Genomic DNA, 17,002 nt, shown 5'->3' with positions numbered 1-17,002 from the left:
AACATAATAGTTACAACCCAAATCTTCCTCTAAACACTAAATCTACAAATTGTAATAATTTTCAAAATCTCGAAACCCTAGAAGAAAATTTCATGATTTGAGAGAGTAAGAGAGAAAATATTTGTTTACCCGTGTGTGTCCTCTAAGTTGTATCCATAGAGAATGCAGGAGAAAAGATCTTGGGATATAGTAGTGGGAATGTGTGAATCCATGTTTCCATTGGGTTGTTGAGCAATCAAAAGGCAAGGATAGAGAGAGGAGGAAAAGACTAGTTGATTGAGGTCTATGTCGCCAGTGTTGGCAGCTGGACGGCGAAGAGAGCTCACGGCAGAGGAGAGAGAAGAGAGAGAAAGATAAGGGGGTGTGCGGCTGCTTCAAGACTAAAATGAGAAGAAAAATGTTGAAGTTAGGTCTTTATAAACAAACCCTATCTGACGAATTTACTAAATTGCCCTTTAGAAGTCACATGGCACACACCCATAGGCTATAGACTAACTAGAAGAACTAATAACCACAATTACTGAAAATACAGACACGTGTACAATTCAGCACAGCCATGAAACAGAGGACCGGACCTCCACCTTGAGGACCTGACCTCCAGGAAGCCAACATAAAGCTGAGGACCGGACCTCCACCTTGAGGTCCGGACCTCCAGAACCTCCAGCAGTCAGCACATTTTACAACAATATCCTCAACACAACTAAGACATTCAAAACATGTATAATCTACTGCAATCTTAACACAAAAGACAGTTATGCCAACAAAAGTCTAAATATAACCACAAAGCATTCCATGTTTGTAGGAGAGCAACAAGTGAAATTGTACAATTACTGATTATCATTGATTGTTTATCGCTTACCTGATTGTTGGTTCTTTCAGAACTTCGACAGTCGGACCAACTAAGAACTAACTTCTATGGAACATAACCGACCCCTTTGGTTTGTGTAGCAGGTGCTTCCTCATTCATGCACGGCCCAATCACAAAGAAGAACCACAATTTCTGAAAAAACCCAGGTCCAGGTGCCACAAACATGAATAACGGTAACCATATAAGCAAAAAAACTCATGAATTTCCCCCACCTATGCGCAACAACAGTGGAAGGATTGAACCCCAGTTATTTGGCAATAAACAACCTAAAGGGAGTCCACTTTCCGATGGTGACTGGAGGAAGAGCAACCCCTTAATTTGGGGATTTGAACCGATTGGCACTTTCTGGCGTGAGTGTTGACATCCACCGATGTTGGATCCCATTTGGTTTGGAGGTGGGAAGAAAGAGATGCTGCCACTAAGGAACCACTGATTTAACTAAACCCGTTTTTTTAGTTTAAATTACTGACTAGCCACAATTTAATTAACTCTTTAGACAAATTAGTTGAATATGCAATTACTATTCTTGTCTAACTTAGTGATTAATCATTAATAATAAACATTAATGAACATCTACATTATCAATTGACACCCTCCTAACTTTAGTTGAAATCATTGAAGGCCTTTAGCCAAAATTGTTGTAGTGTATTGCTTTGTCCCTTTTTCTTTCACGACTACTTTTCCAATTCCCTCAGATTCCCCTACTCCAGAAACCTTGTGATCGACTCATGAATCTTATTCTCATCATATAATGAATCCTATGAAGGAATCCCCAACTTTAACTACATTCCTTTGTTCTATAGATCGACCAATCTTCGGCCAAATAAAAAAGAGATCGATCATTCGATCAATAACAATAATTACCATCAATATCCCGTCAACGCAAGCATGTACGTAACATAATAATTCTAGATCTTTTTCCACTGTAATTCGAAAGCAACCCAATTCATCTTCTATTAAATTTTTTTAGTTGGCCCAGAATTCACGCAAAATTAAATTATAACCAGGCCTGTCACGATCTTTTTTTAGACTATTTCCCCCCTTTAAAATACCATAATTTCCTTCTGCGTCTGAACCCTCTTTACCCCCTAAAATATTATTTTAGCCCCACACAAAAGAAAAGCAAATGGGGTACGTCACTTAGTAGTGTTCTTCACTGGTTGGTACTTCCAAAATAATTATTACAAAAATTTTAAAATACATATTTTGATCAATGAACAATCGGCTTGGTGAGCCACAAACTTGGCTCCACACAGCAACCCTCGAAGCTATTGGCTCTCTGCACGCTCCTCATATGGGGTATCGACACGTGTCCCTAGCGGAACCCAACTACTCTCGTTGTTTCTTACTGACTAAGCTTGAAAAACAAATCCGTTTCCGGGACCCACCAAAGGTACGTCCGCCCTTTAAAAAGTTAGAGCTTAAAAATATGATATAAGCCCCCACGGCCCACACCACATAGTGCCACCTGACTCAAAAGCTAAGCCCTGTACATACACGGCTTGGTGAATAATACATGTTGTGACGAAAATACCCTTGGTTCGTGAATTAATTACGTATTGCGGTCCAATGTTTGGCCATAAATATGAGGCCCCTACGCTTCGTTTATTCCCTTTCCTCCTCCCTCCTCCGACCATTAGTAATAGAGAGAGTTGTTGAAGCAGGTAGTCATGTTGTCTACCGTTCCCGCCATGCTGCCCTCCGACCCCCTTTTCCATTTTCCGGCTTTCGACGGCGGCTTCACGCCGTGGGTCGACTGCCCGGAACTTTTCGGTCCCACCCCACCCATCCAATCCACCAAACCCCTCATCATGCCCAACCCTAGCTCGGGCAATATTGCTGCCCAATCCCCCAAACCGGTCATTTCGAGTTCCGGTTCGGATGACGGCCCAGACCGGCCCAACCCAAAGCCGTCCGGTTCAAATGATGACTCGAACCGGACGGTTTCCGTGGTGGAGGAGCGGAAGCGGAGGCGGATGATATCGAACCGGGAGTCGGCGAGGCGGTCGCGGATGAGAAAGCAAAAGCACTTAGAAAACCTAAGGAACCAGGTGACCGGGCTTAGGGTTCAGAACCGGGAACTTAGCAACCGGTTGCGGGTTGTCCTGTTCCATTTTCAGCGGGTACGGACGGAAAACGATAGGCTCCGGTCCGAACACACGATGCTCCGACAGAAGTTGTCGGACATCCGTCAAATTTTGGTTTTCCGGCAACTGCAGCACTTGTCTCCTGCATGGCCATGCAATACCGTCATTTCGGAACAAACCCCATCATTAATTACGTAATTTAGACCTATAATAATATTAATAATTAATATTATTATCATAACAAACCCATTAATTTTCCTAAAATGAGATCAACAAGGAGCCATGCACCTCCCTCTCTCTCTCTCTCTCTCTCTCTCTCTCTCTCTCTCTCTCTCTCTAATTATATATAAAAAGCTGCTAAAGTAAATGTTGGGGTACGTCTAGCTATGGTGATTTTTGCAACAAAGAAAAAAATCAAAGTGGGTTTGGAAAATGAGGGTTTTCGTGTGGAAAACCTGGGGCTATTATATATTATTATATATATGTTCTGTAAAAAAATTAGGCAATTAATGTTTTGTTTATGAAGGCATTTTGTAGCTTGTTATTGTTTGGTAATACCAAGGTCGATCGTTTATTGAAGCTCCACTTTCATATATAAGTTATATAACTAAGTTATAACTTATAATTAATGTCGATCGACATATCTATATATATTTATATATATAATGGTGCGTGCAAAGCCCTGAAACTTGTGCCAATGTGATGCTAGATTTTTCCCGTATTTATATCGTTCTCTTTAGCTTTCAGAAGTATTTTATATGTGATGGACCTTTTTTGATATGCACGAGAGCACTGTCGACATTGAAATGGAGAAACATGAAAAGACCATAATGCCCCCTCCATTATGTTAATATGTAATGTAGACGTTTGAAGTTTACCAACGAATCTTATCATAAAAGAATAAATTGCAAATGGATATTCTGAAGGTTAATATTGTCTTTCAAACATATAGACTGCTTCCTTTATTGGGTATTAAATCGAGATGCCAAAATCATGAGTCAAGCGATAGCCTCACTTTTCTAGGATTTCACTTTTTGAATAGTTAAAATTCTAAGAATGATACATTCATGTGTAGATTGATAAAGGACATAAAACGAACACTATTTTTACGAGTGTGTCTCGCTCTATATAAGGAGAGAGAGAGATAATTTAGAACTCAAAACTTTCTAGAATTAAAGTTTTGATATTACGTGAAAGAACTATTGGATCTCAAAAAATTGTCATAAAATGTGTTGATAAACATATATAACATTTATTTATTCGCTCAAAAGATCTTATATGAAGAAATCTAAGCATTTATCCTAAAAATTAATTGACAATGAAAAGAGTAACTTAAACCCTTATAAGCCACTAGCAAGACCCTCACATTTTCAATGTGAAATTTCTATCAACACGCCCTCGCACGTGTGACGTCATTTAAGCCTAACACGTGGACAATTTAATTGGGTGATGTTGGAGCACGTGTGGCCGTTAGGCGCATCACATGGAATAATCTGCTCTAATACCATGAAGAAATCTAGGCATCCATCTCAAAAACCAATTGGCAATGAAAGAAGTAGCTCAAACCCTTATAAGACACTAGCAAGACCCTCACATTTTCAATGTGAGATTTTTCTCAACACTATAGAAATGAAATTTATTTATTAAGAAGAAAAAAAATGAGATTCACTTATATTATAGAGATTCTCATTTTAATTTAGGGTTTAATATAATCAATTATGATTAGTAAATATACTACAACAACTAACTGTTAAATATATATATGCCTATAGTAAATTTAAGCGCAACCAATGAATTGATTAATATATGTTTATGTAAGAATATAAATAGATACATGGTTGAAGAAATTGGAGCATCAAATTTATTATCAATTCGTAATGGGTGGAGATATTTAAGAGTTTATATTCTATTATGCAAGGTTTATTTAACTGATGTGGAATATGTAGTATTCTCAACATGCTCCTTTTATGTGTTGTGTCGTTAAGAGCAAACACGTAATTAAACAATATAAAATTCAATCGTGTATCAAACTCAAAACCAATTCTTGACCCGATAGAGAAACTCATCTTGATCTGTGAAGGTACTCTCATCATTGGTTAGGATATAGGAAGTTTTTTAAGGGTAATAGCATTAATGTTATTATTAATTAATAAAAGAGTTACTAAATCAAATTAGTAATTCTTATATTAACCAATAATTATACATCTTAATCATACATTGTTTTCAGGATTATGATGGTAGAAATTTCCATTAAAAATATATCCCAAAAAAATATAAGGAAAATTAATTCATGGACAGGAGTCACCACATGTACCGAATGTGTCTCTTTCTATATTCAAATTTCAATTTCAAGCAAGTACATCACTTTACTCACTTTTCCTCTACTATAATTGATTGGTTTTGGATTAAGTGCAAATAAGATGAGAGCTTTAGTAAAAATAAAGTGATTAATGACTTTAATATTATATTTCTAGGAAAAGAAGGGGCCACAAGTTTTTATTTTTCTTAATCTTTATGAGAAGGGGGTCAGAAGTTGTGATCAATGACATAATCCAATCAGTGCATGACAAAAAAAGGGGTGCTATCGTCACCCCATTTTAATTACCTTTTAATTCAAAAAGTATGTATTTTAATAACAACATGCACAGTAAATTACCCTCTAGCTAGCTAGCTTCTTTTTGTATTGCATGCATGTATATTTCTGATGAGCTACGAAATGTGAAACTGAGAGGACACCTCACTATGTTAAGTTTGTCTGTGTTCCAGCCCTATAAGCTAAAGCTCGTAACCCTAATTGGCCTTGTTTACTCCTGCAAGGGACTAACTTGAACTATATGACACGTTATCATCTTGATTTCCACGTGAAGCTATCAAATGCATGGTCAATAGCAACTCAATTGCCCAATAGGTAAAGCGGCTTAGAAAAAATATTTAAAGGTGGTGAAAATTCTTAGTTAGCTAGGAAGAGTGGACTTAAGAAAATCTTGATGCAAATTTAGAGTTGCAAAAACTATTAAACGGTCGGTCGCACCCTAAGGATGATGGACGGTCAAAATTGAGAGTAATTAAAAGTCTTAAAAAATAAGACTTTAGAGTAATTTATTAAAGAAGTTAACCCCAAGTATAGAAACTATGAATAAGAAAAATACGAAAACTGAAAAGTACTTAGAATAATTATTTATAGAGATTTATTAATAAACCTCCATAGTGAAATTGTATATTAATATTACAACTATTTTATACTTCACCACAGCGATCTAGCTGCAGCCTGCACGTAGAGTACTTAATTGAGCTTGACTGCAAGACCAGATGGCCCGGTTTGATTTAGTGGGGGTAGGTATGGATTGGAACCCATTAATTAAAAACATTTCTAAAAAGGCATGAGTATTCTTCATGTTTTATTTTTTAGGGCATGAAGGTGTCTCACTGTCTCCCCTGTCCCTTTCTTTCTTCACTTCTAAGTTTTAAAACCCCAAATACTCATTTTCCATCACAAAGAAAATGAACACGTGTCACTCCTGCAGTCGTTGATGCCCATATAAAGACACCCTGTCACTCTCTGCCCACCCATATTTTACTCAAATTTAATGGGTAAGGTTCAATGTTTCTAGATATCCTCTTAGATATATGCATACAATTTCATTTCACATTGAATTTTAAATGGGCACAATTAATTATTTGACGGTCCACAGCTAAATTGCACCATATAAATGGGGTCCCCAAGACCCATGCAAGTTAATTGGGGCCTGCCCTATGCCTCACAGTCCAAGTGGAGGTTTGATTTTGGTTGCTGATTTAATTTTCTTTCAATTAAATAAATAGCTACAAAGTTGGTACGTATTCCACTTTGCCATTAGGGACAGGGTTGTAAATAAGCACAGTCAAGTCGAATACCACTGTGCACAAATTTGACTTGTTATAAATTTTTCGAGCTTGAGCTTGGCTTAGCTTAGTTCTTATACGAACCGAGCTCGAACGAGCTAAAAAAAAATCAAACCCGATACCAACTCGAGCTATATCGAACTTTTTTATATAATTTTATTTAAGCCAAGCCAAGTCAAATACCACTGTGCACAAACTTGGCTTGTTATAAATTTTTCGAGCTTGAGCTTGAGCTTGAGCTTGAGCTTGGCTTAGCTTAGTTCTTATATGAACCGAGCTCGAACGAGCTAAAAAAAATCGAACCCGATACAAACTCGAGCTATATCGAACTTTTTTATATAATTTTAATCAAGGTATTTTATTATCTACAATTTTAAAAAAATATTAAAAAAATCTGATTTTCATCTAAACATTCACAAAAATTCTCATTAAAAAAAAGACAAAGAGACATAAGGTAGTAAAAGTCTCAAAACCAAACAATATAAAAACAAACTAGGAAATAAAAATAGCAAACTCTCATATAAGCTATGAAAAAAGAGGGACAAGCAAAAGATACAAAACAGAACACTTCCAAACACAAACAAGTTTGCAGCAAATAATCATAAAAAAGCAACAAACAATCACTGAAATAACAAAAACATTGATACTTCATTCCCAGCAACTTTTTGAGCTTATCATTCAAAAGATCCTCCATTCAAGCAAACTTCTTGCATAGATTCTTCATCAACCTACAAGGAAAAAAAAAAATTTATATGCAAAAACAAACTGAAAACATAATGAAAATAATTGTTTTACCTCTGATGACTTGGAAATTCCAAAATCATAGCGTAGCCAATCTACAGTGCAAACCAAAGCTTCTATTGTAGTTGGCTTCAAAGAACTCCTATACTGATCAATAACTCTCCCTCCAGCACTAAATGTAGCTTCAGATGCAACTGTTCTGATGGGAATAGATAATATGTCACGTGCCAACTTTGAAAGAATTTGAAACTTAAGGGTACTTGCCTTCCACCAATTCAAAACATTAAATTTCAAATACATCTCACTTGGGAATACATACCGACCTTCTTCAAGATAAACATCCAAATCAGATTTAATAGGATCAATTGTATCCATTTGTTGAGCCCAAAGATCAAACTCAACTCTACTTTTTGTCATGCTTTTCTCCCACCAGCACCAATAACACTTAAAGAATTGCAAACTTCTTTAGAACCATGAACAACAACATATTCTTCAAAAAGCTCATAAAGAGAGTCACACACAAGTTTGATATTTTTCTCAACATATAACTTACATAAATTTTGGGAAAGCAAAATTCAATAAACTTCATCTTGTATCGAGGATCTAAAACTACTGCCATAGCCATTAACAGATTGCAATCTCCCCAATACTTATCAAACTTCACACTCAAAAATCTTCTTAGACATCTCACGCATGTAATCACATTCATCCAATGCTGCCACTTTCAAAAGTTGTTTTATTTTCCTGATTTCAGGAAGAAGAAAATTTGCAGTTAGACAATATATATTTAATTTTTAATATATATAATTATTCAATATAATATCTAAGCTTTATAATTCGAACGAACGAGCTGAGCTTTGTTCACGAGCTGACTTATAGGAAAATACGAGTTGCTCACGAGCTTTTCGAGCCGAATATACCAAAGCTCAAGCTTGGCTTGTTTCTTAAACGAGCGAGACTCGGCTTGGCTTATTTTTTTACAAGCCGAGCTTAAACGAATCAAGCCCGAACCAAACTCGATATGAACTCAAGCTGTATCGAGCCGATTTACAACCTTAATTTGGGATCACAATTAATCATTGTTTAAGCCTACTTGACCAGAACTGCAAATTAAAAATTAGTCATTCTTTTGTTAATTATGATGAATTATGGTTCAAAATTGATCTCTTATCAAAGGCCTAAGATTTTGATTATGTCCTCTTCCAGGTTTAGAAATGTTGGGTGATCCACGTTTGTGTGACAAGTAACAACTCCAATGATTCAATTACAAAAATATACAAAAGTAACAAAACTGGCCATGCCAAAGATAGAGTGCAAAATATATAATTTTGTTCAATAATTTGGGTCCTCCTTGGTTCTAGGAACTTTCTTAGTAGTTCTCAATCACATCTTTAGAAGTAGGGGTGTGATTTGGATTGGAACATTTGAATTCGACCGATTATGATCCGAAATTTTCCAATTTTAGAACGCCCAAATCAAATTCGAAATCCAAAAATTCAAAAAAAAAAAAAAAGGATTGAAATTGAAATGGTTCTGTAAATTCCGATCCTAACAATTGTGTAATTACTAAATATTTGAGTTTATCATATTTAAAATTTCAAACATGATATATATATATATATTATATATGTGTGTGTGTGTGTGTGTGTGTGTGTGTGTGTGTGTGTGTGTATCTAGTAGTGACATTTATTCTCACCATGTTGGATGAGGTCCAAAGATTAATCCCCTCCACTAAGATATTATATATGTGCTATTATACTAAAAAACAAAATATAACGTGAAGATTCCAATTTTTAATCTGAAAATTTCGAATTTTTATCTGAAAGTTCTGAAAATGTGATATTCCGAAAATATCTCAGAACTAAACCCTAACATAACGCTTCCACCAAACTCATTATATACCCTAGGAGGAGATGAGGTAAAAAGATGAGGATTTACCCTTAAAACTCGAGGAAAGAAGCAGCATGGCCGAGCGATCGGCGGCTGAAACCGAGCGTTCGGATTATGTGCGCACCTAATTGAATATGTATATATATACCAACCCAAGTATTGGTACAATTGAAATGTACCTATAGTAAAACCCTTATAAATGAATGTTCAATAAATTAATAACCTCGGTTAAATAATAAAATCTTCTGGTCCTAACTCGGGTCAGTGTACTAAAATAATAACCTCGCTAAATACATAAGATAATAATTTTTCTTAAAATCCTTTAGGGCCCAGTGAATATATAAATTAATAATTGATGAAACACATAAAAGAAATAGCACATAAAAATTCATAATACATATTAAGGAACTTTTTACTTAACAACTTCTATTTTCTCAGTTCAGCTCTTTCTCAAAATATGCTTCTAAAGTCGTTTGCCTTTTCTTAATTTGTACCTAAACCGAATTGGACCCTCATCCTTAATCTTTTGCAATGCATGCACGACATTTGGCATAATGTATATGTACTTATCTTGAATATTACACTTACTTATCTTGAAATCACTTGATCTTCTAGTTCTTAACGTCCATTTAATTGAAGTCATACATGTATCTTTGTTTTTATTTATAAGATACATGTATCTTTGTCAAAAAATAATAATACATGAACAAAAAAAAAACTCTTTTTAAATTAATAAATATTCATTTATCAATAAATTAATAAATTATTCATTTATTGATATATAAATAACCCCTCTAAAATAATAATTTTTCTTAGTCCACATAGTATTAATTTATATGGGTTTTACTGTATATATATATATATATATAAACCTAGGTATTGGTACAATTGAAATGTACCAATATATACTTTTTTTTACTTGTTTGATTATTTTCGATTTTGTGTGTTAATGCATTTTTTTGATATTTGTATAATTTAAGCAGATATTATCTTTTATTATTTTAAATTATAAAACATAAAAACTAGATAATCTTGAATGTTTAATTAAAAAATGTAAAAATTAAAAATGTCCTAACGGATATTATCTTTCATAATTTTTAAAATTAATTCATATTAATTATCTTAATTTTAAGAGATACTATGAGTCAAAATTTTTAACAAGTCTATTTTTTGGACATTACCCTAAAAAATTGGATTTAAGTACAAATCTAAATTTCTACATGGTTTTAATCCGAATGACCCTCCAAAATTAGACCTACTTCTAATTAACTGAACAAAAAATCTTTGGGTTAAATCTAATAGTCATTCTACTGTTTGGTCTTAAATCTAAGAATCCCCAAATGTGTAGCAGTAGGTTAATTTACTAGCACTCCCACATGCACGATGAAGTGTGTGAGATTGGGAGATTGCTTTCTACGTAAGTTTTAATAAAAGAATCTAATTTATAATTTTTGGAGGAGACAATTTTCTACGCGACATATTATTATGACTATCGAAGCTAACTTGAAATTACGAGTCAGTGTTGATCCCATTCCTTAATATTAACCCAGAAAATGACACAACTTACAAATATTAATTATTAAAAGAGGTGTTTTAATTAGAAATCCAAAATGAGAAAGAAATTTAATCTAAATTCCAGCCGGCCTAAAAATTAAATAGAAGCACAAACTGTCCACCGAGCGCTCGGCAGATGCATCTACGTAATCTAAAAGCTGCATCTACAACCTAAAACATGCATTTACAATTTAAAACATGTCTCTACAACCTAAAAATGTGCATATGCAGGATGCAAATGTAGATACAGGATACAGATGCATATGTAGGATGCATCTGCATCAACCGAACTCTCGGCAGGCTACCAAGCGCTCGGTAGTGTATTTTTTTAACTCAGCTCGCTCGTACACGAACAAATTGAGCTTGAACTTAATTTTTTATTTGACTAGATTTTCAGTTACAAATCTTTGAAAAACAAGACTTGAGAGTATTTTATTATATTATAAATAACTTGAATTATTATTAAATTTGAATAACTCAATTATGGTACGAGAGTCCAATTTACATGATATTGTATGAAGAAAATTACCATTTTTTAGATGTTTCGCATTAATTAATTTCTTGATATATTATTGTTTGAGTTTTTATAGAATTATACATTTTTTCTTAATTTTTCTAGCATTTGGATAGGTTAGATTTTTATTTCATGAGGATCATATAATTAAGAGATAATTAGACTTAGGTTTTTTAGAAAAACAATTTTTAGATAGAGACAAGGGGGCGTTTTATAATTTATAAGAAAATCCTTTTAATTCATAATAATTTATAAGAAAATTATTTTAATTCATAGTAAAGTCTTTTTAATTTATAAGAAAATCTTTTTATTTCATAATAAAGTCTTTCCCCGATTTGCTGGGTATTTCCCTCTATTTGAAGGATATTTCCCCTTTTAGGAACTAGAGTGGGTTTTATAGAGGCTGCATAAAGTCGTCAAAGAAGAAAAATAAAATGACTTAATTAAAAACCCTAAATCACTACTGGTTTTAGTCTAAGAAAAACTCATAAAATGGATTTGACTCTAAGTTTCCCTATAATTAATAACAAAGTGTGACTTAAAAATAAAAAAACTTTATGCTAAAGACGTGGATCTAAAATAATTAGGAATTGTCGTCCATAAGATTCGAATTCAGGAAATCCTTTTAATGGGAGATTGGATCCATTTGCTAGACCAAATGGTCATTGGCGACATATAGATCTTTTTATATACAACACAATTATTAATGACCATTTGGTCTAGTGGATAACACAATCTCCTTTCATTCGTGTAGGTTCTAAGTTCAAATCTTATGGACAACAATTGATTAATAAAAAAAATACAACACAATTAATAAACAACATAATATCAAGTCATTTTACATGATTAATATTTAAACCAATTAGGTTAGGATTGAATAGTCTCGGACATGAACTGAAATGGCACACGATCCGAGTGAACATGACACAACGCGACTTGATTGCCGCCCCTAAATAATCTAAATTTGTTTTTTATTTTATAAGGTTGCAACTTGCAAGAGAGGACATTTTTAAGTATTTAAGATGTTGCATGACCATATCAAGCTTGGTTTCCTATAAATATATTAATTAATATTAATATACATAAAGATCTTTCACTATCTTCTCGACTAGTGAGAAAAATACCAACATGCTTAGAGAATAAAATAGATTGATTGATCCCTAGAGCTAAATATATAAAAATACATTTAGTACAAAGTCTCTTCAAGTTCTGGTTGGGCATTCTTTGCACCATTAATTCCATTGAGAAAGAAAAATTATAGGCATCATGTGATCGAAAGTATTATTCTAAAGATGAATATGATAGATACCTACAATGCTACAAGCCTTCGACTACCTATGATTTGTATGACAGATTATATATATAAAAAGTCTTTGTAGTCAAAGAAATCAGTCACTATTTTCAATCAGAATCAAGTACGTACATAACTCAAAACGTACTTACCATTACCAAGAATCTAAGAAATAATGAGACTAGGAAACAAAACCTATAATTAATGTTTCTATTTTTTTACTTTTTTATGGTGAACTATATTTTTCTACCCTATGAGGCTATGACACATATAGAAGTATAGAACAAGTCGAAATTACAAAAAAAGAAAAAGAAAAAGGTGTAACTTAGATTCTTTGAACAAGCATCTATTAAAGGAAGATCAAGGGTGTGTCTATTCTAAAAGCTAGATGAGAACGATGGCTTTGTAAGCATCTTGGTCAAAACATTTTTTTAGTGAGTTAGTATAAGGTTTCTATTCAACTTTGGGGTTGAAAGTAGATGATGTTTTTTTATTAGTTCTTTGTTTAGAATTTTTTACTTTTTTAGGTGGGATATAGCTAGTTACCTCTTAACTAATAAAATTTTTTAAAAATTAATTAAGGATAGTAACTTTTCTTGGCGTATTATTTGGTTCGTTCATGATATCCACTATCTTCCCTCACAAGTATACAATATACAAATTTCTTATGATTTTCATGAGGGCAAATTTTACTACCAATATTTTTGTTACTATGAGTTATCAAATTGAAAATATATATGTGGCGACAATTTCCCTTCCTTCGGAACACATCAAATGATGTTATTTTAGAGTTGCTGAGTTGTAGACTTTCAAAGGATTTTAAGGTATAATTTTTTTGAGAATAAGGCAAATCATTGTATTAAAACAGCCAAAAAGACAGAGAGAATACAAAATATGAGCCTAAAGGCTTACAAGAAAACAAAAACCCACAAAAGTGGAGCAGAAAAGCCCACAGAAATTCGAAGATCTCATAACATCGGCATCGAGCAGATACTATAGCCATCAAACGGAGCCAGAGAGGCACTGTAGGAATTAGCGAACTAGTCGCGTTTGGGTTCACGATCCTACCAACATCTCTAAGTCGAGGCTGACAATAGCGCAAAGTGGCGGATGTGGCAATAGTAACCGGTGGAAATATGACCGGTACCGGCGAAAATAGTGACTCCCTAACACCTTGTGATGAGCGCCAGAGAAAACCTGAAAGCATCAAAACACAAAACAAACCAAAACAAACAAAATCTGAAAAACTCTCACGAAGAGAGGTGGAAAAACTCTCACAAGGAGAGATGAAAACACTCTCACTTATTGGGATGAGAGTATCCCAAAGGACAAAAATAAAAACACAGAAAAAGGAAAAGAAAAACAAAAGAGAGAGGGGCGAGGGGAGGAGCAGTCTGTGAGAACACAAGGGCCGCCCCTCCCCCATGGAGAGGTTAAGGAGAGGAGAGGGAATTTAAGGTATAATTTGGGTTGAAGGAAAAACTTAACATAGTGGTAAATGAGGCCTAAAGGGGATCATAAGATCGATCAACTAGCTAATTAACTAATTGAATTCCCAATTGACATCCTCCTCCAAATTAAATAAAAAATAAAAAATTAAGGAGAAGAAAGCCAATTTTTTTCTAAGATTGTATTTGTAAGTCATAACAAATTAACAATCATAAAGGAAAGTAAAACCCAAACTATAGTTTATTGAGGAGATCCATTGCTAACACCTAATATAACTTTTTTCCGATAAATATGTGTCCTTCTCTTCTTTAAATTTAAAACTCAATATATTCTCAACCAAAAAATAAAATAAAATTCAATACATGTTGTACTTCGTGACCAAATAATATTATTTCGTACATCCCTACTTTATATAGATGTCGCTTGGAGATTAATTTAATACCAAGAACCCCTCAAGTTTAAAAGTATAAATGGAATATTATACCACCACTCTATTCTTCGATTTGTTTGACTTGACATTAGATGAGGTTATTGTAGAGATTTCAAAACATGAACAAAATAGAATTTTAAATTTTTAATACACTTCAATTCCAATGATATTTCGTTTGACGCTGCTTTTAGAATTGTCAAAAGCATTTTTACTAATGTTTTTTTTTTTTTTCAAAATAAGTGAGAGGAGACAAGGAGGGACATAGAGATTTGGGGATATGAGATCTTTACCATGTTTGAGGACCAACCTTGTCTTTATAGCCAATCAAATGAGCCTATGATGAGGTCCACCATCGCAACTCTCTTTTCTCTCTTATGGTAGAGCTCATTTAATTGGCCATGAGGATTGAGGACAAGATTGGTCCTCAAACAAGAGGACCCAAGCTTTGTCCATGAGAAGCGCTTTCAGTAAAACGCTACTAAATAAAAACACTTTCAAGAAGCAGTGCCAAACATGTAATAAACAAATAACGTGATGAAAAGAATTTAGGGGATAAAACAAGAATTATTGTAATCATTATTGATTTAAACCATCTATTCACGCATATGCAGCAATAATAGTCCTAATTATTTATTAGAAAAAAAAAAACACAATTTACTATCTATTATTTGATTGACTAATTTTTCATATTGGAAACAATGAAGAGTCAAATGTTTTCACAATTCTCACGGGAATGAATCAAATTAATTTCGAATTTGAGCTCTAGTCTCCATGTTCGTAGCGATTACAATTGGTTAACTAGTTAATTACATATCTAAATTTCATGTTTGCACCAAGATTTAAAGGTGAGTTAATTTGTTAAGTAATCTATTCAGTACAGATAAAAAACAAAAAGAACACCCTATACAATTGGGATCATACTATCAAGCATCTTGATGATTCGCTTTCATCAGAGGAGGCCAGATGCTAGTCATGATCTCTTAAATAACCTGGTCTTGAGCTGGCATCACCTTTAAAGTATGGGCTTTAGTTCTTACGTATCCCAAATCCATATTCGTACTTAGTGTTTTGGTTTTTGGGCCTCGAACCTTATTGTACCAAAACAGTTAGTTTTTATGTGCTACTATGGGTTCTCACGTATGCAAAGGCGTGAGATCCGCCATAAACAGTGAGTTCCATGCATATTCTTGTCAAGCGCACACAAGAGGGAGGGAGGGAGGAGAGGATGGTGGGGTGCGTGTTCTCGGGTTTTTTTTTTTTTTTTTTATTAACTTAAAAGCAAAGATGAAAGGTCATGGGGAAAACATTTTGACTTCGTTTGTTACGTTGGATTGTGTTGGACTGGACTATTCTTATGGATTAAGCTGGACTGTGTTGGACTGGAGTAAGCTAGACTAAATGTAATTCTATGTTTGGTGCTGTGTCGGATTGTGAAACTGGATAAACCAAATAATATTGTCTTAATTAACTTTATATATTTAATTTTAGGAAAAACTTAATTGCAAAAACAAAACTAAAATAATTATAAAAAAAACAAAACTAAAATAATTATAAAAAATAAAGCTAAAAATAAAATACTTATAAAAAATGGTATTAGTATTAAAAATTGTTATAAACAATTAAAATTAATAAAATAAATAAATAAAAAAAGTGGAAGGGATGATGCATAATTGCAGACCATCGACCATTGACCATCCCCACCCGAGTACCCCACCCCACCTCCCCCACCTCCCTTCCCTCTCCTATCCCCTTTGCCCCAATCTCTCTTTCTCTCTTTGTCATTGAAACTAACTGCACCCACAATCAAATCAAATGCAATTGTATCCAATTGACTCACACTGATACAGAATAAAGAAAACCCACACAGCATCAAAGCTAGAAAACCCATTCAACCAGGCAATCCAAATGAAATTTCCAAATCCAGATCAGCAATCAAAAAACCCAAGCCATCAATTCAGTACATAATGTACATCTCTCCGAAAAATAAAAAACCCAGTAGATCAATTCAATTTCCAAGCCAAGTTGGTCCAGAGAGAAAGAGGGAGGAGGGAAAGAGAGAGCGAGAGAAGAAAAATGATAGATTTGCACAAAAACAACGACGAGATCGTAGATGGGGAAAGAGAGCAAGAGCGAGAGAGCGGGAGGGATTGAGAAACACGAGATCGCAGATGAACAGAAACAAAAAAGGGCTAAGCCCGTGTTATTTAGCACTGCACTTCAACACGGTGTTATACAAGAAGGGCTAAGCCCGTGTTTTAAGTGGAGCGGGCTTATGTAGTCCCACTTAAACTAATAC

General features: G+C 34.1%; 2 protein-coding genes across 2 annotated transcripts; one reads left to right on the top strand and one right to left on the bottom strand.

Moving 5' to 3' along the window:
• Positions 1-2,521: 2,521 nt before the first annotated feature.
• Positions 2,522-3,287, top strand: LOC147284272 (uncharacterized). The gene has a single exon (XM_086244973.1). The coding sequence runs from the start codon at positions 2,539-2,541 to the stop codon at positions 3,151-3,153; it is 615 nt and encodes a 204-aa protein (XP_086101099.1). The 5' UTR covers positions 2,522-2,538; the 3' UTR covers positions 3,154-3,287.
• Positions 3,288-7,511: 4,224 nt separating this feature from the next.
• LOC147284271 (zinc finger BED domain-containing protein RICESLEEPER 2-like) lies at positions 7,512-7,995 on the bottom strand. Its single transcript, XM_086245668.1, has 2 exons — positions 7,633-7,995; positions 7,512-7,565 (listed from the first exon to the last, which is right to left on the bottom strand). Exons 1-2 carry the CDS (start codon positions 7,993-7,995, stop codon positions 7,512-7,514), a joined length of 417 nt encoding a protein of 138 aa, XP_086101794.1.
• Between the last annotated feature and the right edge of the window lie 9,007 nt (positions 7,996-17,002).

The sequence above is a fragment of the Dryas octopetala genome, chromosome 5, assembly GCF_963921425.1.
Source record: "Dryas octopetala chromosome 5, drDryOcto1.1, whole genome shotgun sequence".
Taxonomy (NCBI): domain Eukaryota; kingdom Viridiplantae; phylum Streptophyta; class Magnoliopsida; order Rosales; family Rosaceae; genus Dryas; species Dryas octopetala.
This window is presented reverse-complemented; position numbering and strand designations above follow the sequence as displayed.